Consider the following 25293-nt stretch of genomic DNA (forward strand, 5'->3'; position numbering starts at 1 on the left):
CAGGGGCTGGGGTGGCTTTACAAGGGGAGCTGGAGCACCCTGGGTTTGGATGGATTGATGGATGGGGAGGGCATCCTACCTGCACCTTTGCGGGCAGGATGATGAACAGGACACCCTGGAAAGAACAGTGACACACAGGACACTGCCAACACCTCGGAAGGTAGGATGATGTACAGGACACCCTGGAGGAAAGGATAACCGGCAGGGCACCTTGCCGAGCAGAACGACAAGCAGGTCAGCCTGTCTGCATCTTGGCGAACAGGGTAAGGGGAAAGGTGTCCTGCCTACGACCAGGAGAGCAGGACAACAGGGAGGACACGCTGGAGAGGAAGGTGACAGGCAGGACACTCAGCGCCTACAGCCTGGTTGGGCAGGACGCCGGGCAGGACACGCTGCCTGCACCCCGGAGGGTGTGACGGAGGCCGAACTCCCCGGAGGTGCGGATGGCAGCTCGGCACCCTGCCCGCATCCCGCACAGGCAGCGCAGCGCAGCCCTGCCCGCACCGGGCTCCGGCCGCACCTGCCCAGGTCAGCCGGCTCCGGGGGGCGCTGCCCCGCCCGTCTTCCCGGTGCCGATCCCGGTACCGGAGCCAGGCGAGGCCGGAGCGGCCCGGTGGCGGCGGTGAGGGGCGCGGGGCGGGCCGGGCCGGGCCGGGCGGGGCGGGGAGCGCGCATGAGCCGCGGCGGCGGCGGCGAGGGGCGGGCGGGAGCGCGGCAGCGGAGCGCGGCGCCGCCGCGGGTGTGGGCGCGCCGGGAGCCCCGCACGGCGGCCCGGGGGCGGCGGGCGGCACCGCCTGGCCGGCCGGGGGGTGCCGGCCCTGCGCGCCCCGCAGCGCGGCCCGGCCCGCCGAGGTAAGCACCGAGCGGCCCCCGGGCCGGCCGGCCCCGCGGCGGGGACCCCCGCGCCCCGCTCCGCTCCGCTCCGCTCCGCCCGCCGCCGCGTCGCCATTTTGCCGCTCGCTCTTCCCCTCCCGGAGCGCGGCCGGGCCGGGCCGGGCCCTCCGTCCCCTCCCTGCCGGGCCCGGCCCGCGGGGGAGCCCCGGCCGCCTCCCGGGGATGCGGCGCGGGCCCGGGGGGTGACAGGCCCGGGCGGCGCCGCCCGCGGGGTGACAGCGGGGAGGGGCAGTGAGGGGACGCGGGTGGCACGGCCGGGCCGGGAGGTGACAGGGCAGAGGTCGCCGTGCCCCGGAGGTGACAGCGGGACCGGGCAGGGCAGAACTCCCCCGGCCCATGAGGTGACAGCGGCACCGGGCAGAGCCCCCCGCACCCACTGACCCCCGCGACAGGGGACACCCCGGTCCCCGCGGCACGGTGAGGACTCATTGTCTGCCAGGCATGTGCGGCGCTTTTCCCTTCGTGTCAGTGCCCGGGGAGAGAGAGGGGAGGGACGGCACAACGCGCCTCGAACAGAAACTTTACACCTTCAAAAGCCTCGTCTGCTCCTGGTCAGAGCCGTGTGCGGCAGGAGCGCTGGGTGCGTGCCTCGGGTGAAGCTCTCCCTCCTGGAGAGCCTCGATGGCTGTCACTCGCTTTGGGTGATGGCAGCGGGATGCTCCGTGTCCCTCCGGAGTGGCCCGGCCACCAGCCGTGCCCAGGGAGGCAGTGGCTCGCAGGACTTCTCCTGCCACGTGCTTCCCTCCTGGGGAAACCTCCAGCGAGGACGATTCTTGGAGAGGAAACCTCTCCCTCCTCTTCCTTGTCTTTATTCCCTGGAAGTTTTGCCCAGCAGCTCCGGTTCTGCCAGGAGTTCATGGGAGGGTGCACAGCTCTTCTGACAGCGACAGGGATGGCAGTGCCCTTCAGCATCCATCATCTGTGCTGGTCTCATTGCATCTCTGCTGGCACATGGCTTGTGCTGGGACAGGCAGCTGCCTTGGCTTTTGGCTTTCTGTACCTCTGGAGTTGTTGGTAAATTATTGATGATAGATAGAGCAGATTGACCAGGCAGTTGTTGTGCAGCAAAGTCCATCCATAGCAATGTGACAGGGGTGGGAATCGTGGCAGGAGAACTTGGGGTCATGATCTGCAGGTGACTTTCCCCTGGTAACCCTAAGGATGTTGTGAGGTTTGCAGCCATCCCTGGCTACATACATACACCTTCAGGCCTGATTCAAAATAATGCACAGGCATTTCTGCATGGAATTATTTCCCCTTTCCCATTCTATGCCAAATTTTCAGCCATACAGGGCAGCCAGTGGCTTGGGAACAGTGCCTTTCTTTCCTAAATGTCACTTTCCTCTTCCCACAGCCATGGGTTTCCTCCTTACCCTTGCTCCCAGCAGTGCCAGCTTGGCCTTCACTCATCACGTTTTGGTGCCTGCCTTCACAGGAGTGTTTTTTTTCCTGGAGCTGGAGTGGGATGCTTCAAAAATATTGCCACAAAGTTCTGAAAAGTTACATAGACAGAGCTGGGGACCTCATAAGATGCTACCAGGCCCAGCCTTCCCTCACCACATCCCACCTGTGCGTCATGGCCAGAACTTGTGCATACCTTCTTTTCCCATTACCAGCTGCAAAAGAGTTTTCAGCAAAACCTTAAGGAAAGTGTGGAAGAGCACAGGCTGTTGCCTATTTCCAGTCTGTGTTACTCAAAAATTGAGTGAGAGGTTTGAACATTACCAAAAAACCCTACAATGGGCTGAGTTTTGCTCTGTGTCTCCAGGACAATTCCTCTGTGATCCCTGGGGTTGTATCATTTGCTGAGGGAGCAGATTTTGGCTCTTGCTGACTGGTTTATGAGATTTTTATTTTTCATTTGGTTAAAAAATAAGGGGGAAAATTCAAAGGAGTATTTGGTGTGGAAAAGCAGAAGATTCAGAACCTCTTAAGCTGGGCAGAGAGGATTCCTTTGAGGGGACTGATGTGTTAAGGGGGATGAGAGGTGTCCAGCTGCTGGAGCAGGGCTGAGCGGGGCACTTTGGATGTTCTGGGAAGGGAAAGTTGGAGTGATGCTCAGTGGTGTGCAGTGTCATGAGGTGCAGGAGGTGAGCACCAGAGATGTCAACAGGGTCTGCCCTGGCTGTCACTCTTTGTGTGTCACCTCGAGCTGGCTGGTGAGGTAGGCGAGGAGGTTCTGTGCTCCATTCCCCGTTTGCATTTTATCGACTCTGGCTGGATAAAGATGTCAGTTGTGTGGGTTTCCCCTCAGTTTTCACCCCATCATAAGCACAGAAATCTTCTCTTCAGCTTTCACTTAACTGTTTCTTTGTGAGTCTTTCTTTTCCTCGTTTTTTCCTTTGAGCAGCTTGAGTGAGGATCATTCTGAGGTGCCAGGAGGCAGCATGGGAAGGAAGGGGACTGGCACATTTGTCCCTGGAGGACTGGGGACAATGGCAGTGCCCACACTGGTGGGAGTGGAGCAGCAATTTGGGAAGGGACCATAGGGACCCCTCTCTGTGCCTGCTCCAGAAAGCAGCTGCTGTCAGGCAGGGTACAAACTCCTACCCAGCTCTCCCCCAAAAAGAGCCCAAATTAGTTGAATCAGCGATCCCCATGTTCAGCACAAAATGCCACAGAACGAGTTGCCAAGGCTGGAATTTCTCACTTGATCTGATTAACCTTTGTGTCCATGCAGACAACCACATATGTGTCACCAGCCGAGCACATGCTGGAAGCTTTTGCCAGTTCTGGGAGCATGTGGGCTGCATCCCACATGGAAAGTCCGTGATCCTGCACAGAAAGCCCCTGGGGACACCTCAGAAAGAACTGCTGGACCTTCATGTCCCACGTGTTTGTGGTGTGGCTGGCAATCTGGTCACACAGGAGATGCTCCTCCATCCCTCTGGGCATGGGGACAGACAAGGACGAGTGTGGATGCTTTGGCAGTCAGCTCCTTTGAGTTAAATGACGCTAAACATGTGGGAGGAATTGCACGTGACAAGTCAAATCCGTGTTTTAAGAAACGCATGGGTGAACATCAGCATCCCATCCCAGCCAAGGTCTCAAGGTCATGGTGGTCCAAGGAATCTCTTCCCAAGGGCCTGATGCTCTCACTGTGGAGGCATGGAGGACTTCTTTTCCCCAAATCCATGTCTGGCATCTCCCAGAGCAGCCCCCCATCCTCAGACGTGCCTTTGCTTGTGCTGTTGGGAGGGGAAGAAGGAACTTGAAGCCAGAGGCAGAGCCAATCCTGCCGTGGGCTTCCTCTTGGCACTGCTGAATGGAGGGGTGTCCTACTGCCCACTTCCATCAGGAGTGAGAGTGGGCCTTGTGCGATAATTCCTGACGTTCATTATTTATAAAGAAGCCAAATTGAATTATTAATACGGAAAATTCCGATAACATTAACAATTCTCAGTTTATAACAGTTTCCCATTAATAAGGAAAATTGGAAATTTATCATTACATCTGTTCATTAAAACTCACTATTTTTTTTTTTGCTTTTGGTGTCTTAAATGAAAGCGGAGAAATAAACGAAGAGGAAAAGCCATTTATTCACTACTTCTCTGGGCAAAGTCAGCCCATAATTTTTAATAAAGTCTTTGCCATTGTATGTGAAGGGGAAGCCAGGCTGTAATGAGAGCAGCTTTCCAGCCATGTCTGTGGCGTTCCTCAACTGTAGAACAAATACTCGGAAGCACGTCCCGTTTCTTCTCTTTGTGGGAATCTTGAAGCTGTGTGATGGCTTTCTCATTTCCCTCCCTCCCCAGCAGCTCTCCTTGCTCTCACCATGTGTTGTTCCCAGCTCTGAGGAGTGAATTTTAACGCCTCCCCTGCTTCTTTCAGAGATGGCGGATTCCTATACCTGTAAAGGTGGAAGGAAAACTGCGGGCTCTAACAAACCCACTGCCAGCAAAGAGAGCAGGACGGAGACGAGGATAAACCCGCCAGCAGAGCTGCCCAAGCTGGGTAAGGAACTGATTTGTCCTTTCAGTGGAGGTGGATGGGGCGGAGGGGATGAGCCCAGTGACAGGAGTTGGGGGGTCTTGATGTTTCTCTGCTCCAGTGAGGGCTGTGCTGGCCGAAAAGCCCCAGAGCCCTGGGAGCTGGAGAGAGCTGGTCCCTGGGAGCAGGAGGGGTGGGATGGAGATGGTTGCTCCCTTCGGAGAGGCGTGTGTCTGGCTTAACGAGATGGGTGTCTCACTGCTTATTTATCGTGTTGGTAGCTAAGTGTTACATCAAAGGATGGAAAGGCTTAAATGAGTTCAGGCCATCTGCTGCCTCCCGTGTCGCGGCCCCCGGGGTGGAGGCTTGTGAGCATACGAGCCCTGGGGGACCCTCACACTAAGGGCTGTCATGCTGATGGATGGCTGATTTCTCTATCCAGGAATCTCCAGGCCCAAGGAGATTTTTCCTCCTGTCTGTTTATGCTGGGCAGATCCCCTCTATGAGACAGGCTTCCAGTGCCTTTACCTTGCTATGGGCAGCTCTGGATGCCCAGGGGTGCATCCAGAGGAGGGGGTTGGACCCCAACGATGTAGCTCAGATGGGGCTTCCAAAATCAGTGGCTTTGTGGGGAAATGCGTGTGCCCTAAATGTTTCCCAGATGCCACTGTTACCTTGAGGGGACTGAAGCCATAATTGCTAACAGAGGAGGATAACTTATTGCTAAAGGGAATGAACTCCAGCTGTCCGCAATATGAACAGCCCTGTGTTCAGGAGACTGTTTTTCCCTGCGCCACATCTTATCAGCACCTCATTTGTAGGGCAGCTGGCATTGCCTTCCAGAGGGGAATCTCCATCCTTGCTAGGACAGAGAATGGCCAGCCTAGAGCTGAGGGCATCAGGCAGGCAGCAGGAAACTGAGGCTGGGCAGCAGAATTACTGGGACAGCTGCTCCTCTGGCATGGCTGGTGATGTGTGCTGTGTCTGTTTGCAGGAAATGCAACCAGTGACAAAACCGAAGGCAGGAAGAAAGGAAGACCCAAGGCTGAGAACCAGGCGCTGAAAGACATCCCTGTAAGACCCCACACACTCCAGTCCTTGAGTCCTTCCTGCTTTGCTCTGTGTCTGATGTGCCTTGCACTGTGCACTCCAGCCAGCCCCATTTCAGGGTTAAACCTGCCTCTCCTGTGGTTTAATCTTCAGAGCAGCCTTGTCTTGGGCTGAGCAAGATCTTGGTCCCTCAACCCCTACATGCAGGCATCCAGCATCTTCCAAAACCCTGGTTAAGGAACTGTACCCCTTTCCAGCCTCACTTTCCCAGGGCCATGTCCAGATGACTGGATCCTTTCACAGCCGTGTCAGCCTTGGCTAATGAACCAGCAGTAATGGCAAGGGGCTGATTTATTCCCTGCAGAGTTGTGCAGTTTAATTCATGCCTGGTGGCATGAACAACACATGGAGCAGTTTGTCATGAGAGCAGGGGCATGGGGTGATTTACGGACTAGATGAAATGTGGGGTGATTAAATCAGCCAGATGACTTTGGGCCTGATTTATTCCCCAGCCTGGTGGGGAGTGTTCGTGTGCTCTGGGAGGCATGGCAAGGTAAAGCCTCAGCAGGAATCATTAGCCTATAGAGCCTGCAGCATCTGTCCCATCAGCTCTCACTGGAGTGAGCATTGCTACACTGAAACACACCTCTGGGGTCCACTTCATGGCTGTGTGGTGGAAGGGATGGATGGGACTGTTCAGAGGTCCCATGTAACCTCCCAGCTCCCTTGGGATGCATCAGCACACACCCAGGCACAGGGTGCTCTTCACTCAGCTATCTCTTGTTTCTCCTGTTCTCAGCTCCCCCTGATGAACCAGTGGAAGGACGAATTCAAAGCCCACTCTAGGGTGAAATGTCCCAATTCAGGCTGCTGGCTGGAGTTCCCCAGCATTTATGGCTTGAAGTACCACTATCAGCGCTGCCAAGGGGTAAGGAGACTGGAGAACTGTCTGCCCTTTTCAGTGGTTGGCTCTTCCATTACCACCTGCAATGTAATGCTGCTCGCAGGCCTTAAACACCAGGAAAAGCATGAGGTGAAAATGGGGAGGGCAGAGATGGGCCAAGAGCAATTCATAAGGGGTGTGTGTGTGTGTGTGTGTGTGTGTGAGAGAGAGGGACTGAGGTCTCTGCAGCTCAGTGTGAGGTCTGGCCCAGGGGGATCATGGACTTATGGTAACTGTTTGGAAGGGCAGAAGGATATTACATATGATTTATGTTCATGCCTGCATCAGAAGAAGCCTCTCTTTTGTGGGCTAACATCTGTGCTCACCTGCCTCTCCCTGCTCCACTCAGGGTGCGATCTCAGAGAAGCTGACATACTCATGCTCATACTGCGAAGCTGCCTTCACCTCCAAAACCCAGCTGGAAAAGCATCGGCTCTGGAATCACTTGGACCGGCCAGTGCCAGCCAGCAAAGCAGAAAACAAAGTGCCCAAGGCCATTGGGAAGAGCAGTGGAAAGAAAAGGTACCAGTCTGTGGCTGGGCTGCATGGCAGTGGCGTAGGGATGGCTGGGAGAAGGGGAACATGCCTGCTTCCATTCCTACAACCTGGGCTGGCAGTGGGGGGAGAGGTGTCAGGACACTTGTCTAACAACCCCTCTTTAAACAAGCCCTCTGTGCTTTGCCCTAGACCTGCTGAGAGTTCAGCTTGCCCCACCATCCATCCCAAACAGGCAAAGATGGAAAAAGCCGTGGCCCAGGAGCACGCGGAGAATGGCGAGTGCCTGGCAGAGAGCCGGGAGAGCAAGGAGTTCCAGATTGCAGCAGCTGAGGCGATGGCAGCTGCCACCCCCACGGCCAAGTCCTCCAGTGGCAAGGATGTCGGGCAGCAGCGGGGCAGCCAGGCCTCGCTGCAGGAGGAAGACCCTGAGAGGATGAAGCACAGTAAGATTAGAGCCCAGGGCTATGCTGATTCGGGAGCCCAGAGAGACGTGTCCCGTGGGAGGGGGATCTGCTGCAGCCAGCACTGCTGCCAGTGTCTCTCTGAATCCAAGGGACAGACAAGCCTTGTTTCTAGACCTTAATAGCTTGCCCTGCTCTCCAGTTTCTTGCAGCTTCACTGGGAGTTAAAACTCAGTTGTAGCTGTGGTAGAAATATTTCTAAAGGACCTGTGTGATAGTTGGATTTGATGATCTTAGAGATCTTTCCCAACCTTAACAATCCCATGATAGGATTGGAAATGGGTTTAATTCCTGGCAGTACAGCAAGCTGCTGTGTCAGCTTCTCTGTCCTCATTGAGTGTGTCAGGTTAAACCAGGATGGTTCTGGCAAATCCATTTTCCTGAAGGATTGGGGCAGGGTGAAGAGCCTCTATCTGTCCATGGCCACTGTAGAGCTGGTGTAGGGCAGTGGTTGCCTCCGTCATGGTTTGAGGTTCCACTGCTTGAAGCACCAAAGCAAACCACCACAGCCACATGTGGGAGCTGGTTAGCTTTTGCATAACACAGAGCCACCACTTTCACTCATTGAATTAATCCTGAATAAGAGATTTATCCTGGTTTTGTGGAGAGAGAAACACAGTTTGTTGGTGTTTAGTGGGTGGGTGCTTCATTTGACAGCCTTTGACCCACTCAGCATGGAGTGTGTGCCCACCCCATGCCCCAGGACTGATGAATTCCCCTGGCAGTACAGTTATTTGACCAAATCTCTCTCTCTGTTTCTCTCTTTTGAGTCAGGAAGGAAACAGAAAACTCCTAAGAAGTTTACGGGGGAGCAGCCATCCATCTCGGGGACATTTGGACTGAAAGGTAATACAGGACAACTCTGGTCACCTGGAGGGTTGTACCCTCTCCCTGGGGCATTGCAGGGAAGCCCCTTCCCCAAGCTCCCTGCCTGTGGTGGAGCCAAACAAAGCCCAAGATCTCACACTGGAGGAGCTGGCACCTTTTACCATGAGAAAGTCATAAAGGGATTGAAAAGCAGTCACAGAGTTGGGTCTGATAACAACCCCAGGCTCTGTTCTGGAGCCTGGTGCTGGGAAATGAGGGAAGAGAGGAAAGGATCCGGGTATGTTCATCTGTAACACGAGAGTAACGAGCTGCTGACACCAGTGAGATACGAGAAACATCATCTCCTCACCATCCCACCATCCTGGGATGTCGCAGCGTTTCCAGTGGCGTCGGGAAGGAATTCTGCTGCGTAGAAAGGCTGGTGACGCACCCATCCCTCAGACTCCATCTCCAGGGCTGGTCGCCCACATTCAGGAGAATGAATCCAAGGGAGAGGAGATGTGTTGCTGGGATGTTTGCTGAGAGGAAGCCCAGGAATTGGCTGCTGCAGCCTGACAAAGCAAGAGCAAGTGGGACTTCGGTCATGCTCCATAAATACGCTCAACTGGTTGGGAAGGAGGGGGAAATCCTGGAGCATCCCTGGAATGAGAGCAACTGGATTCAGGCTGACTATGAGATATGTTCAGCCAGAGAAGCAGAAAGCGGATTTCCAGGCACTGCAGGAGGCAGCACCTTCCAGTATGAGGCACTCGGGGGAGAGGCACTAATGGCTTTGAAGGAATTGAACACTGACGAGCAGGCTGGATGTGGTCTCTGTGATTTCCTTTCCTCTGGCTCCTGGGAAGTCTGGGCTTGTTTCCCTTATCTTCCCCACAGAGGCACTGCCAGACACTGAAGTGTCTGCTGTGGGTTCCTGGAGAACAAGGTGTTCCCATGACCCGGCACCTCAGATGGAAAGTGAAGATGGGGCTGGTGTTTGCCTACACTCCCCGAGTTCCATGTGGCAGTCACTTCCCAAAGACGAGGGTGCCCCAGCACTTCATGGGGTGCTGTCTCCATTCAGACCCTGGGTTTGCAAGAGTCACAACCCCCAGATTTAGGAGGATGTGGACCCTCATGTCACAGGTGTGGATCTGACCTTGGTACTCACCTCCTTGCCTCCAGCACCTTCTGTGAAAGCACAGGTGCAGGGCTGAACTGCACGTGGATTTGGGGGATTTGATCTAGGGGAGTTAAACAGCATTTCCTCTGTGGGAACATCAGCAGGGACATCCCTTTTACACACTGAATTTGCTGTTCCAATTCTGCCTTTTCAGTTCTTTGCAAAGCATCCTATTCCCTTCTCCCCGCTCTGTCTGCCTGGCTGGAGGCATCCTACCTCACTTTGCCATGGAGTTTCCATAGTTCATAAACTTGTGTTGGGGGAAATGATGCTGTTTGTAAAACACCACAAGCTGTTAGGATATTGCTTGTCATAATTATGGACCTGAGCCTACATGTACAGCCTTGGCAGACATGCAGCCAGCTCAGTGTCCCTGGCTTAGAGGGAGAGATTTTTTTACCTGTTAAATGTGAGTTGCTCTGAAGGCATTAAAGCAAGTAGTGAATGAAAATCCTCTTTCTTTACAGGTCTTGTCAAAGCAGAGGACAAAGCAAAAGCCCATCGAGCCAAGAAGCTAGAGGGAAATGCCAACATGGAGGAGCTGAAAAAGAAACCTCCAGGAGTTGGTGTGAAGAAGGAAACGTCTGTGCATCTACCAGCAGGTGAGGCTGGTAGGGGCAAAGCACAGGCCTTTGTGTGCAGTGTAGCTGCTTTTCTGTGCACTACCCCAAGCCCTCATGGTCCCTACCTTCATGCCACCATCCCCATTTCACCTGCAGCTCATGGTCCCCACACCCCTCTTGGTCCAGCAGGCTGTTCACTGGGTGAGTTTTCTGGCAGGTTCATCAGGAGCAGCAGCAAAGTCAGAGGTAGGAGCACACAACTCCTGCCCTTTTGAGATATAATACAGATGTGGCAACAGCCACTGCTGCTGAAATGTTGGTGCCGCCACAATTGACATCCTGAGGGGCACCTTACCTTCAGTTCACTGCCAGGTCAATGTGATGAGAGTGCTGGGAGTTGAGAGCCAAATTCCACCTGGCTTCACTGTGAGTCAGCATGTGACCCATGTGATGATGGCATTTTTCTAACATCATTCCCATGAATGACAGCGGTGCATAACTCTGGGAATAATTACGCCTTCCCTGAGCCTTGAGGTGCAACCTACACACAGCACAGGTTGCTTGCATTCCCTGAGAGCTCTGACAGCAGGAGGAACGCAGGATGTGCAAGATAAACACAGCTGCAGTGCCTTGCACTGCTTTCAAATTCAAATAAACGACTCTCTGATCTCACAGCCATGCAAGAGCAGCCAAATAAACAGACTTGGTGGATTTTATTCAGCCCAGGCTTCCCTTGCTGGAAGGCCAGCGCTGCTCTGCTGAGAACACGGCATGAACTCTGGGCCTGGGAGCTGCTTTTGGCCCCATGGATCTCTTATTTTGGGTTTTTTAAAGGCTGGTCACAGCCATTCAAATAAACAGATGCTTGGAAGCCAGCAGTCCCCCAGCTTCCTCCGTGTCTGCTGGGAAGAGGATTGCCAGAGAAGCTTTCCAGGCACACGTCCGGATGGAGCTGAGACACTCACCTTTGTTTCACTCCCGCTAATTGTTTTGTTTGGCAGGGGGAAGTTATTCCATGCAGGGCAGGATCAGGTGGCTGGGGGCATCATCATCTTTTTTTAACTCCCAGTGTGCAGGATACCAGAGTGGCTGGAAAGACCTGGGTCTTTCCTCAGGTCATCAGGTCTGGTAACTCCACATAAAATGACCCAGTGACCCAGTTTACTTGGGCAGCTGCAAGAGAATGGGGCAAGGACAGCTCTATGGTTCATGTCCAGTTTTGGCTTTGCTTGGGAGAGTGTGTCTCTTTTTTTAACATCAGGAACTTTCCCAGTTCACTGCTTTACAACTTATCAAATCAAGCAGCCAAGGCAGGTTGGATGTAACGCCTCTCTTCCTCACCAGCAAACCCCGAGGACCAGTGGCAGCGGGAGATCAGCGAGAAGGGGGAAGTTTCCTGTCCAACCTGCAGTGTTATAACCAGGAAGACTATTGTGGGACTCAAAAAGCACATGGATGTCTGCCAGAAAGTAAGGTCTTGCTTTATTCAGTCAAACACATGCATTTTGGAGGGGAATGGATATGTACATGTGCCTCTCATAAATGTGCAGTGGTGCTCCTACAGGCACACATCCAGATGGACTGTGTTTGATAAAACATTTGTTGGTCATCTTCAGCTTGCTGGCTGACTTGAATTCACCCAGAGGAATTTGAACACTAATCCTCAGCAATTCTGAATCCCTTTGTGATCTGGGTCCCTTGTCCTAGTGTCTCAACAGAGTCAGGTATTTCTAGTAGCTAAACAAATAGTTTTAAGGCTGGAGAGATTTAAGGCTGTCTCTAATCTGACCTCCTCTGGAGCCCTGGCTGTGGGGCTTCACTGTGTGCTGTGCCTTGTATCACACCAGATAAACTGGTTGCATGAGAGCATGTCTCAGGGAGACTCCGAGCCTGGATGTGCTCAGGCAGGCTGTCAGGATGCAGGAGTTCAGTAATGGTGCGGTGAAAAATTGTCTCTCTGCCACACCACCATCCATCAGAGCTCAGGATTGCGTCTTCATCCGTCACCTGGCGGAGCCGTCGCCACAGAAAACCAACGTGGGATCGATGCCTCCTGCTTTGAAAATATGTGGCTGGGCTTTGATTCCACATTCATTTTCTGTAAATGCTTCCCCAGCCATTGCCTTGCTGTTTATACAGCAGTGGGAGGCTGCTCTCCCTCCCAAAGCCCATACTACAGCAACTCTGGGCAGAATCCTGCCTCCTCTGATATCCTGGCCTCAGTGGAGTGGGGATCCTGGCCATCACTGGTCTTATTTCCTCCACTTTGGAGCATCTCCCAAGCCAGGCTGGCTCTGTGCAGGCTGCACAGCCAGATGACCTGCAGCCAGGGCTCTGCTGGAGCAGTCAGTGGTGTCTTTCTGCTAGAAATATGCCAGCCCCATACTCAGTCACAGATTTGGGGCTCCAGCCCTTGGAGTGGGTGTTCTGTCACACTTCCTGAGACAGAGAGTCCTTGCCAGAGCTGGCTATGCTGCTCTGGGAGCTGGGATGGTTCATGGAAACCCAGGCAGGACAGTCCCTAAGCTCCAGGTGTGTGACCAGAGGTTCAGCTCTCAGCATTCCATCTCTGAAATGAACCTGTGGCAGAACCTTAGTGAGACCCTGCTGCTTCAGCCATGTGGGATCCCTATCAGAGGCCACCATGGGGTTGAGGCACTCCCTCTTCTTTAATGACTGATACATTCCTTAGCTGGACAGCAGGAAAAGGATGTTCAGGCTCCCAAAACTCTTACAAAAAAAAAATGGAAATTGGTTTCTATGTTACATTCTTGTCACTAAGCAGTCTGTACCTGTTTCCTTTGCTTTTGGAAAGTAAAAAAGGGATGGGGAGGGTTGTAACATGTTTGGGCCTGAAGGAGGCAAGGGCAGTTATATCCTCCTGGTATCCCAGGACAGGAGGGCTTGTTGGAATGTGGATGTGGTATGTTTTTAAGTGTTGACCAGAGGATTAAATCCCAAATTAGCTGTTAGTGGCATCTAATGAGTCAAGGAGCTGTTAGCATCCACCTTGTTAGGATCAAGTGCTTCGGTCTGCGACAAGATTAACTGATGGGAGCACAGGTACCATGAGTCACTCCTAACTGACTGCAGTGAGTCTATTCTTCATTTTCCTGGAGTTCCATAATGAGGAGAGATTTGCAGATCCATCTTCATTGCCTCTCCAGCTTTTAGTTCAGTCTTGCTTCACCTTCACCACTCTTCCTTCAATCATCTGGCAGGAGAAGCAGGAACACTGGCTCCCTGTCAAGATACTCTGTCTCTTGGTGCCCAGAGCATGAACCTCCTGAGTCAGTAAATTCTGGTCCCTGCCCCAGCAAAAGTCATGATCCGTTCATCCACTGTGGAAGTGCCCTTATACCTCGGGGTGTGCAGTTAGTGCAACTCCCCAAGAGCTCAGGAGGCGAAGTTGGGTCAAACAGCAGGGCAATGAGAGGCAGAAAATACCCTCCTGTGATTGTGTCCTTAATTTCACATAGCCCGGGCGCCCAGAAATTGCACTATATGTGAGCATCAGTGCCTGCAGAGCACAGTCCACTTATGTTGGTAGATCAAAGCTTCTTCTCTCTCTAACCCTTTAACAGGAAGAGTAAGACACCACATCCAGATGTTTTCAGCCACTGAGGCTTTAAATCTAAATCTGAAATGGAATGTTTTCCAAAAATTGGGGCATGTGAGTTTGATAACAGTATCCAGGACAACAGAGAGAAAGCTCTGAGCTGCAGGCAGGGTCTGGGATGGGAAACAGGGACAATGTGTGGCCAGCTGGGTCCCAGCACTGGGTACTGCTGCAGGAACAGCCACCCATGGGTTATTGACCAGCAACAGCAGCAGCCCTTGGAAAGATTTGGCCTGTCTTGTGATTTGCCTTTAATTCCTTCAGCTGCAGGATGCCTTGAAGTGTCAACACTGCAAAAAGCAGTTCAAGTCCAAAGCTGGGCTGAATTACCACACCATGGCTGAACACGTCAGCAAGGTAAGGGAGCTGGGCTGTGCTTGTGCCTCCTTTCTCCATGCAGGTGATGAAGCCATCCATCAAAAGTCCTCTTTCCATGATCTCTATAAAGGAGGGATCCACCTTTGGAGCATTTCACACACTGCTCAGCCTGGATGGTAGCTTCCCACTTCCTGCCAAGGAAAATGTTTCCTTCTCAGGTAGTGAGTTAGGCTCATGTTGATCCTGATAAGTAGAGCAGAGGACTGAAAAAATAAAACAGGGTTTCAGATCCCACCATAGGGGAAGATCCGGTGAGTATGGTGAGGTGGATTTTGAGTGGCAAAGCTCTGCCTCCAAAACTGTGCCTGCAAATCTGGGACTGATGGGTTCTGCCTTGCATGAATCTCAAAATCTGGTCTTTAGCTCTCCACCATGCATGGGAAAAGCAGCCACAAAATTTATCATGAATAAATTTTGCAGGCACTAGTTTAGATGCTGTTTCAAAAGTCTAATTTTGTACATCTCTGAGATACCAGGGCAAGGCATAACTACATTTCTATGTGTCCCGTGCTTACCAGTTGTGACTTGTCTTTTACCTGTGCCTTAATCTGCTCTTCAGTCTTGCTGGTGAATCCTCTGTGCAGGAACTGCTCCTGGATTTCTCAGCTGGCCCTTTGGGTGTAATCACAAGAAAGGCATGAGCAGATCCAGCACATAACGATGAAGCAGAGAGAGATCCAGCTCTCCTAATGAGAGGTTCCCTCCAGCCCAGGGCAATTCCCTGCAAGGCAGGGTTTACCATCCACTCCTGGCACAGAGGACATGAGTAAATGGTTGACTCTGTCGCTTCTGTTACTTCCTTGTTTCCAGCCTGTTCCTGTGGAAACCGCTGGACTTGGTGAACAGGAAGAGCGGGAAAGGCTGAGGAAAGTGCTAAAGCAGATGGGAAAACTGAAATGCCCCAATGAGGTACGAGAACAATTCTTGTTTCTCGTTCTGTGAAAAGGTGGAAGGAGTGAGTCCCATGCGGAAGGGGACATGTACTCTCCAGGCATCCTTTGGCATGTGCTCGACCTTTCCACCTTAGCTCAGCCATCCCAATCCCTGTCCCACTGGCTCTGTGCACTCCAGCAGCAGGACAGCCCAGCAGGAGGGTGGGCACAGGGCAGACTGAGGAGCACTGGAGGGCAGGTTCTGCCTCCTGAGCTCAGGAAGGGGCACAGACTGTCCCGGGCACAGCGTAAAACCAAACCAAACCACACCAAAACCAGAGCCGAGCGGGTTGCAGACAAGTCACGAACAGGTAAGGGAGGCGTGTGGCAGAGGTTTGTTCCGCGGGTGCTTTGCTCTCCATGCAGGCAGTGCCTCCCCAGTGCCTTCCCCTCCCGCTGCCTGCTGTGTGTCTGTCCAGAGAGCTCTGTCCGTGTGTTGGGGCAGGGAGTGCCAGGGGCAGGGACAGCTCCTCCCATCCCTCCAGGGTGCTGTCTGTTGTGCCTGTGCCTGGCTCTTTGGGAACTGTCAAATTCCCCAACACTGGAATGGGGTGGGTTGGCAGAGCTGCTCTTCAAGAGTGGGCTCCTCAGGAACGTTCCTCCCTGGAGGAAAAACACCCCAACCTTTTCAACGTGGCCACGTGAAGCCCCAGCCCTCCTTAACCCTCCCCTTCTCCCCATCTCCATAGGGTTGTGTGGCCAACTTCTCCAGCCTGATGGGCTACCAGTACCACCAGAAGCGGTGTGGCAAGCAGCTTGCCGAGGCCGACAAGCCCGTGTTCAGCTGCCCACACTGTGGCAAGAAGTACAAATCCAAGGCTGGCCACGACTATCACGTGCGGTCAGAACACACGGCCTCGGTGAGCCCCCCGGATGCCTCGGCAGCCCGAGGAGCGGGGCCATCCCCCCCCGGGGGGGACTGCAGAGCCACGGAGCCTGCGGGCAGGACAGAGCCGGGCAAGGCCGGGCCGGGCAAGGCAGGTGCAGACGTCGGGCCGGTGTTGTTTTCTCCCTCAGATCACCGTGCATGTGTGTTGTACCATGCAGTGTTGGGGGAACAGGGTACACCCTCCTCCACCCCTCCAAAAATGCTGTTTATGGGAGTGATCAGCATTCCCTTTCCCCAGAGCCCACAGGGCTGTGCTTCAGCCCACCCTGCATCCGTGCTCTGCAGGAAAAAAAACAACAGACCTCAGGCCGCTCCCTCACAAGTGCCGGCTGCTTGCCAGCACTGGGGTGGCAAGATCTATCCCTGGGGAGCATCCCTTTCTGTTCTGTTCATCCCTACTGACAGTGCATCCGACACTAATCACTCCCTAACTCTAATAACTGGAGACATTTGTACACGTGGGAGCACGGAGGGACACACTCTATGGCTGCTGCTGGGCTGAGGGAGGCGGCTGCTCCCCTTGCTCCCATGCTCCAGTGCAGAGGCACAAACCAAGCCTGGAAACACACAGCCCAAATCCCAGCATCCCCTTCCCAGGGCCAGAGAGCTCGCTTGTTCTCTTGCCATGCCCTTCCTAACTCTGTCTCTCTTGCAGGCTCCAGAGGAGCCAGAGGTGAAGCCAGAGCCTGCTCCTGTAGAAGATTTTGAGAGGACCCCGAGCGGCCGCATCCGTCGGACGTCAGCCCAAGTAGCCGTCTTCCACCTCCAGGAGATAGCAGAGGACGAGCTGGCCAGGGATTGGACCAAGCGGAGGATGAAGGATGACCTGGTGCCTGAAACAAAGCGGGTGAGCAGCCTTTAGTTCTCCTTTTGGTTTCGCATTAGCTGTACACAGAGATCCCAGGATTCTAGCCCGGCTCCAGCTGGTTGAAGGCTCACATGTCTCACTTGCTGTGCCTTAAATTAATTAGCTGTGATGGCAGATTTATTGCTGAAGAGCCCACCCAGCACAGGCTGAGCCGCTGTGGTCTGGAGGCTCCCAGCAGCAGGCAGCTGTACCCTTTGGGGGAAGAGGTGGTGCACTGGGAAGAGATCAAAGTCTGGCCCCTGAGTGTTGGGGCAGGAGGTCATTTCTGGTCCATGCTGAGCAGCAAAGTAGAGGCTGGCAGCCAAGAGGAGCACATGAAGAAAGCAAATCGGATCTGAAAACATCTCCTTTGCTCTGTCAGAGCAAAGGTGCCCCAGGCAGAATTCCCTCCTTTCCACTTCTCTTCCTTAACTTCTGGGAGATGCTTTCCTGGAGGTAAAGGGCCTGCAGCATCCCAGAGCAGTGCTGCTGGGAGCAGAGGAAGGCTGAGCGTGGAGATGGGACTGAGCCCTGCAAGCTCCAGTAGCAGTGCACTCATGGCCCAATGGTGTGGAGTTTGCACAGGGCCCCAGCAGGCTTGAGCTTTTTGTAGGCATTAGAGTGAGTACATGTTAAACCAAACCTCCCTTCTGGCTGTGGGAGGAGGTGTCTGTTCCTGGGAGTGTACTAAAGCTGAAATTCCCTCCAGGTATGCTCCTTCTGGACTGTAAAAGGAATGAAGCAGCAGTAAACCATAAACTTTTTCAGTGTAAAGGGGGAAAAAAGAGAGGGAATAGGAGTTCTTTTTGTTTGCCAGCACTCAATGCAGAGCTCTCCTGCAAGTCTCTGCATGCGGTGCACCCTGTTTCCTGAGCAGGTGACTCTGCAGTTAGGTGCCAGGCCTGTTCCCTGCTCTGAGGAGTTGAGCATCTCTTGTCCAGTGCTCTAAAATTCACCCTGGCAAGGTGAATATTGGTGATATTGGGCACATTGCAAAGAGGAAAGTGAGGATCAGAGAGCATCAGGAGAGTGTGAATAGTCCCAGCCCAGAGGACCTACTCCAGGCCATGAGAATAGCCCAAGTCTGAGAGCCAGCTTGGAGAAGTGATGGGAGTCACCCCAGGAAAAGGAGTGGCAGGAGAGCAGAGCTTGCACCAAAATGCTTCCCTGCTCTCACAGACTGTCCTGTGCTGTCCTGGCACTTGTGTGTGCTCAGCAGAAGTGCCACCATGGTCCTGCAGAAACCGAGGGAAGCTCAGCCTGGCTCAGCTCTGGTCTGCATGTGGTGGGCAGCTGGAAAACCAGCACAGAAACAAACCAGCAGCTTCTTTACCCCCCCTGGCATTCCAGTGAGGCATTGGCACAGAAGGGGAACCAGCTGCAATGCTGCCATCCACCTTGGGGCAGAGCTGGGCATTTAAGGGCCAGAAACGCTTGCAAACATTTTATTTCCCCAGTGCTTGATGTTGCCATTGTTGGTTTCCAGATGACTTCAGCTGCAATGCATTAATAACTTTAAAAAACCAAGCCCAAAGTAGCTGTTTCATTTCAGATACAGTGGGAGAAGAGGTGTGCTGCTCTCTTTTCCCCTCTCCTGTCTCAACTCTTGCATTCTTCTCTTTCCTCTTGGAATTGTTCGCTTTACTCATGACTTTGGGTATTTTCTTTTTGAATTGAGGGAGCAGCCAGGACCCCAGGCCTGGACAAGGGGCATATGCTCAGGCTGACAAAGGCATCATAAAGGTCTCAGCACTGGTGTAACTGCTCTATGAAGTGCTGGTGGGTTTTTTTAATGAGACATTTCTTGTGTTCAGAGTTTGATTGTTTAACTGAGCCCCATCTCAGTGCTTAAAAGCAAAGAATTGCTGTGAGGCTGGCAGAAGCAGTTTTGCATTAAAGATGGAAAAGGGGGGAATTGGATCAGCTCCCAGATGGCAAAACAAGGCTCTTGAGTTGGAGGATCAAGAGACCTCGGGCCCTGCATGAAATCCCACATGGATTTTGGAGGAAGTTAGTGTAGTGGGTGAATCCATACATAGCCGTGCGTGTGCCTGTGGGTACGTGTTGCAGTGACTGTCACGTTCCCTTGACAACACTTTATAATCTGTTCAGTCTATAACATTTTTTCATGACGAGCGATGCTGGGAGGAGGTGGGAGGCAGGTTCTGCCCAGGCAGGCTGGTGGGAACCTGCTGACTTCAGCATGCTCTGAGCTGCTCTGCTCAGCCACAGTTTGCATTGCTCAGGACTGCTCTGCCTTTACAAGTTCAGGATGTAGAAACAAACCTCCCAGCAAGTGCCCAATTTGACCTCGTTACAGCCCCAAAACAGAACTACTCTCAGAAATGCCTGGTGCCACATGGGAGGCTCAGAGCAGCTGGCAGCATCCCCATGTCCGTGTGCCATCACTCCACCGAGTGCATGTGGTGGCCCTGGCCCTACCTGAGGGAACTGACAGTCCAGAGTCACTGGAGCAGGAGGATAAACACCAGTTCACCTTGACCAGGGCACTGAGACTGGTGGGAACTGATGGAATTCCCAGAAGAGCCAGCACACCACCACCACCTCGTCTTCTCCCTGAGACATGCCCAGCCATTGGGAGTACACTGCTGGGCCTGCAGACCCTGTCCTGGGCATGGAGAGAAGTGAGATGTCAGGGATCAGCAGCAGATTGCAGCTGCTCCTTCATCTTTACAGCAATCCCTAAGGATTTTCAGGATTCCAGAGGGACAGGTGCTTCCCAGCTCTGGTCTGTAGCCAGCAAGGGATGGATACACCCACCAAACCTTCTGCAACAAGGACAAGCTCCATCCCTGAACTCTCCAGTTCCCCACCGTGGGCTCAGCAGTCAGTGTGGATTTCAGGGAAGCTGATGAAGAAAGCCAACCCTCTCCATCCCTTTTCCAGGCAGCAAAACCCTTTCCCAGGGGAAGGCACAGCTCCTCATCAAGCCCATGGAATACAGGGGTTCACAGCCTCATGGCAGGAACAGCCCCACTGCAGCCCCTGCTCTGTGGCCACGTGACAGCCGGTCCCAGCCGGGGAGGGATGCTGGGTTTGGATCCCGTTGGTGGCCTGTGGTGGGATGCGTTCGCCTTTCCCCGGGAGGATGGATTCCTTCACACCAAAGCAATGGCATCAGAATAAACGATTGCTGCTTGATCCCAGGCCCTGCGCTGCCTTCGGTCTCCGCTAACCAAATCCAGCATTTCTAAATATACACTGGAGTCTTATTTTCTCGCTCCGATCTTTATTTGCCTCCAGATAAGCTGAAACAGATGGGGTGTTTCACAACAGCCGCTTGCTGGGGATGTCAGATGGGGAAGGGCACACCCCTGCTGCTTTTCTGGGAAAAATCCCCTCTCCAGAAGCTCCGTGAAAATGTCACCGACCCTCCTCTGGCCTTTTCTGGGGCTGTTGCCTGCCCTTGAGCAGCCTTGAGGCTGCAGGTTCTCAGCTCATGGCAGTGGGCTCTAGGATGTAATGGAGGATGAGAAACAACCTTTTTGAGCAGAGGGAAGAGGCATCTAAGAGGCAAAAGGGAAGAAAATGCTGTAGAAATTCCAGTTTCAGAGTGTGATGCTTTCTTGGTAGAGCTTGAGATGGGGTTCCTTGCTTCGAGGTGCTGGAGGTTGTGATGGGCTCCTGCAGCCCAGGCAGGAGCTGTGCCACACAGGGAGGGATGCAGAGCTCTGCTGTGGGATACATGGACACTCCATTTGCCTCCCCATGGCTTGGGGTCTCAGTGTCAGTAGGGGCAGCCATGGAGTCTGCACCTCCCTGTGGAGTCTGGTGCTCTGGGGTGCCAGATCTGGAGCAAGGGGCAGCCGTAGGCCAGTCATAAAGCTAAAGGGGAAGAGGCATCTCCAGACTTGAGGTTTTATACTGGAACCAGGATAAATTCCAGAGCAGAAGAGGCTGGCTTGGGTTTGTCCCCCAAAACAATGGCCCTGCGATCCAGGCAGGAGCCAGGCTGAGCCCTGCAGACTCATGGCACTGTGGGCCAAACCGGATCCCAGCTCCAGCTGCGGGGCCGAGTCCATCCTTCCTCCTCTTGCTCGGCAGAGCTGGCATGGTATGACCCTCCTGTGGGACCTGGCTGCTGACTAGCACCCCTGGATGCATTTTGCCCTTATGGCATCATCCACAACTTCCACAGGATGAAGGGAGAACTGTGCCTTGCGCTGGGGACCGGGGTGAGGCTTCAGGGGTGCTCGTTGGCTGAGACATCCTGCATGGTTCTCATTTATTGTGATATATTTTGGGGAAGGGGAGAGCTGTCTAGGGAGCAGAGAGAATTGAAATATGAAAGTTAATTAAATAAAACCGTCAGTCAAAGGAAACAAACCTTCCCAGCCCAGCATCCTTCGACTGTTCAGAAGAGATGGGCTGTAGCCAAAACCAGTTGTAGTCGTTTAATGATTTGGCCATGAAAATTTTCACTTACAGGCTGTTTGAGGAAAATAAATGGAAAAGAAGAAAAAAAAAATATTCCATGCCTGGGGCTCCCTCTTAATAGAGACATAAAGATGACTTTGACATTCCCAGAACCGCAGTGCCCTGGGAAGACATGGGATTTGCATGTTGGAGGAGAGCAGGGAGGGATTTTTCTCTGGAGTGGGAAAGCAGAGCAGCAGAGTCCACATCCCCCCTCACCTCCTCCCCGGGGATGCACAGAGGGAGAGGTTGTTGCTGGGGCTGTGTGCGGTTACCATTAATGTTTGCTCATTCATGGGATTGATTGGTTTTTAATTATGGAGGCTGTTTGGCATCCTGGCTCTCAGTATCAATGGCAAAAAGGGACTCCTGTGTTCTCCCCTGGAGGTGGCATTGCCTTCCCTGGGTTTGGGACCAAGCTCTTGGTAGATGCACCATCCCAGAGCTTCAAAGAGCTCTGCTGGCATCTCCCCCAGCCACGAAGCACGAGAGAATTGCAGCACGCTGGGGCTCGGGGGAGTTTTCCACATCCGTCCGTACCAGTGCTCACGGCGCCGTTTCACAAAGCCCTGTGCCCCTGCCCCTCACATGGAGCCCGCTGCTCCCTGAGCCAGCCGTGCCCTGCCACCTGCCGAGGGGAGGGCAGGGGCACATGCATCACTTGGAGTGGAAAGGAGGGGCTGGCATCTGAGCCTTCAACATCCTGAACTTCCCTTTGCAGTGAGGTTTGGGAACAGCTGGGGGAAGCTGGCCAAAGGCAGATTTGCAGCTTTATCAGCATGTTCAGGAAAAGTCACAGCTGGAAAAGAAATTTTTTTTCTGCTGCCTCCAAACCATCAGCTCCAGGACCTCGGGGAATGTTTGGCCTGGGTTTGCACCTCTGCAAGCACCTTTTGGATGTGTATCCTCTCCATCCAGCATGGATCCAGTTCCATCCCATGCTCGGAGGTGCCCATGGAGAGTGGCACGTGCTCAGGTACCCACACCGGCACCATGCCACCTGTGGGCTCAGCCAGCACTGCTCCCACTCGGGGCGAGTTTGGGGCTCAGGACCCAAACAACATCCAGTGGCTCTGGGGGAGCTCACCAGGCTGGGCTGGGAGTTGTGCTGCTGTGGTTGTGCAGCCCGGTGTCCCCTGCAGACCTTGGCACAGTGGCTCAGTGTCAGGCCAGGACCAACTCTGCAGGTAGGGCCAGGCACAGTGGCTGGGAGGCCCGGAGATGCCTGGAGCTGCCACAGCTGCCTTGGCTTGTGCTGAACATGCAGAACTGGAGTTGGGAAGGCCAGCCCGCTATGCTAACCCTCAAAGTCGCTAATAAAGCGCTAATTAAAAGCACTTGGAAGGAGCAGCCCTGCCAGAAGGAGAGGCAGACACACAAGAGCCTTTCATTGTTTAACGGGTTGTGCCCATTCATCCATGAAAGGCAGCCATGGAGGCTCCTGGCCCCTCTGCCCAGTGTGCAGGGCTGTTTATTCCCCTGGTTATAAAACACGGCAGAAGGGCTGTGCTGACACCATGCACCAAAAAGGCCGTGTCCAGTCCTGGCCCTGTGGGCATGGACCCGGGAGCAGGAGCCTCTCCTCTCCTGTGTGCCAGGGACTCCTTGCCAGTGGCAGGGCAGTGGGCAGAGCCACCTCCCTGCTCTGCAGTGCCTGGGGGAAATGGCATCTCTGGGGGAAGCCTCCCAAGTAGTTTTCAGCTCCATTCACTTCGGAGCAGGGCAAGACCCATGTGAAGAGGCAGGATTGGGCTGGGGTGTGCAGCTCTGCTTATCAACTGCTATTGTTCACAGCTCAATTACACCCGACCAGGGCTTCCAAAGCTCAATCCCAGGCTGCTGGAAAACTGGAAGAATGAAGTGAAGGAGAAGGGCCGCATCAACTGTCCTAACAACGTAAGGATTGTCTGTTCTTCCATGGGCTGGCTGGTCTCCATCTGCTGGTGGAAGGGGGAGTTTTGGGGGCAGAAGTCCACCAGAAACTGTTCTTATTGGGCCCCTGATCACAGTGATGTTCAGACACTCCTTTCCCTGAGCTTGTTGCTGTGCATGGTTAAAGCATGTCCCACCTTTGTAATCCTCCTTGTGTGCTCAAGCCACCAGGCTTGGGGACAGGACCGTGCTTGGGCTGACGGTGCAGCATTGCCCAGTTTGAGCTCTGGAGCTGCCTTTGAGGGGGGTGAAGGCTGAACATCCTGCACAACCTTTTGATGCAGAGAACCTGCTTTTCCCAGAGTTAAACGAAGATTGATTTAAGCCAAGCTTTTTAAAGCCCTGTGACAGGCACAGACCTTAGGGCATAGTGCGTGTGCCTCATCTCGCTGTGAAACACAGCCTTGGCCAGAGCTGACAGAGAGGTGAACCCCACCCTGGTGCTGAGCCTGGATTTATCGTCCCAAACAAAGCCTTGCTAATGGGAGTTCTGAAGGAGGCAGTTCCCACAAGGCCAGGGGAGCCAGGCTGGCTAATTAATGTCATACACAGGCACTTGGAAAAGATGTTGCTCAGAAACTGGTCATGCTGCTGCCTGGGTGATTTCTCCTCTCCATTAAGCCTCTGCTGTGGCTCCAAGAACTCCTGTAGCCCAGCAGGACCTCCCGACAGCTCACAAATGTAGGTTTTCCACGGAGACATTTAGGGGAGACGTTTTTCAGCCCGTTGCAGAGGGATGTGGCCACATGATTCCCATTAGTGCTAATGGGAAACGTGTGACCAGAGCCCTCGGCGCCTCGCAGAGCATTAACCTCACACTGCTCAGCCTGGACCAGTGGCCGTGCTGGCTCAGCAGGCTCCTGGTCACGGCTCAGAGGGAGGCAGGGGATGGGTGGGATCATCCCAATACACAGGGATTGTGTCTAACCCTGCCTTGTGTTTTCCTGCAGTGCTGTGAAGCCATTTATTCCAGTGTCTCGGGGCTGAAAGCTCACCTGGCCAACTGCAACAAGGTAGGTCCTGCTTTTTTACAGCCTTTTCTCAGAGGTGGCTTTGATTTTGGGTCTTCTCTCCCCCACTCCCAGCTGGAACAAGCCAAGGGACAACGGCACAGGTTAAAGGATGGTGACTGCTGGAGGTCTGGCTGGCAGTGCTGCTCCAAGTGAGGCAGATGGAAGCAGGAGCTCAAACTGGGGATAGAGGGGATGTAGCTGCCATTCCAGTTACAGAGAAAAGGTCCTACAACACAGACTTCTTACCCAAGCCCAGACCTCTGACACACAAAGTGTCACGGGGACATAGCAGTGGGGCTATGCCTCATGTCCTCCTATCCCCCAGAAGTCTCTGCAGCCCCCAGATCACTCACAACCACACATCAGCCACAGCAACTAAGAGCCAAGGAGCTAGGTACTGGAAACCAAATGTTTCCTGAGGCAGGTGGGAATCAGGAGTCCCCTTCAATCAGTTTGGGCAGCCCTAAAGCCCCTCTGGAAGCCCAGCTGGAGGATGCTGGTGTGGTGCCTCCTGGGATAAGCTGAGTCTGGAAGAGGCAGCTGGTCCATGCAGAGGCGGTGCCCTCCCACTGGATGGATGGAGCAGCCCTGAGGTCCAGTGACCTGCAGCTGCCCCAGGGGAGGGATCAGGAGCTCCATGTAGGTCCCTCAAATGGGAACCAAGCAAGATCTGCTAAAGCTTTATACCCTGAAACATTTCCAGCTGCTGCTTGCATTGAATGGAGCTTCCAGGAGGCAGCTCCAATACATACCCTGTGATTATTAAAAACACCAACTGCCGCACTCCTCCAGCGCTAGCTGGAACAGCAGCCCTTAATGAGATCATTTAGAAAATGGGCTGCAAAGATCCGGCAGCAGAGGCTGGATTTATGCAGGATAAAAGAGCAAACACAGAAGACTAGGACAGCTCCTTCTCT

The 25293-nt window shown here is 53.7% G+C and overlaps 1 protein-coding gene across 9 annotated transcripts in view; it reads left to right on the forward strand.

The window, feature by feature from the left end:
* The first annotated feature begins 364 nt into the window (after window positions 1-364).
* Window positions 365-25293, forward strand: part of ZNF512B (zinc finger protein 512B) — a 29424-nt gene continuing 4495 nt past the window's right edge. The window contains exons 1-15 of one of the 9 annotated variants that reach the window (XM_086853254.1): window positions 365-528; window positions 4726-4848; window positions 5819-5898; window positions 6674-6802; window positions 7167-7339; window positions 7505-7758; window positions 8551-8622; window positions 10234-10368; window positions 11674-11798; window positions 14213-14305; window positions 15137-15235; window positions 15948-16118; window positions 16803-16994; window positions 23226-23327; window positions 24314-24376. In XM_086853254.1, the coding sequence (XP_086709380.1) occupies window positions 444-528; window positions 4726-4848; window positions 5819-5898; window positions 6674-6802; window positions 7167-7339; window positions 7505-7758; window positions 8551-8622; window positions 10234-10368; window positions 11674-11798; window positions 14213-14305; window positions 15137-15235; window positions 15948-16118; window positions 16803-16994; window positions 23226-23327; window positions 24314-24376 (1896 nt within the window). In that variant the 5' untranslated portion in view covers window positions 365-443. Of the gene's footprint in view, window positions 529-565; window positions 623-766; window positions 853-1120; window positions 1312-4725; window positions 4849-5818; window positions 5899-6673; window positions 6803-7166; window positions 7340-7504; window positions 7759-8550; window positions 8623-10233; window positions 10369-11673; window positions 11799-14212; window positions 14306-15136; window positions 15236-15947; window positions 16236-16802; window positions 16995-23225; window positions 23328-24313; window positions 24377-25293 lie in introns of those variants that run through there. The other 8 variants (XM_086853249.1, XM_086853252.1, XM_086853256.1 and 5 more) reach the window with 8 other exon arrangements.

Source organism: Cyanistes caeruleus, chromosome 16, assembly GCF_971803275.1.
Source record: "Cyanistes caeruleus chromosome 16, bCyaCae1.hap1.1, whole genome shotgun sequence".
Lineage (NCBI taxonomy): Eukaryota > Metazoa > Chordata > Aves > Passeriformes > Paridae > Cyanistes > Cyanistes caeruleus.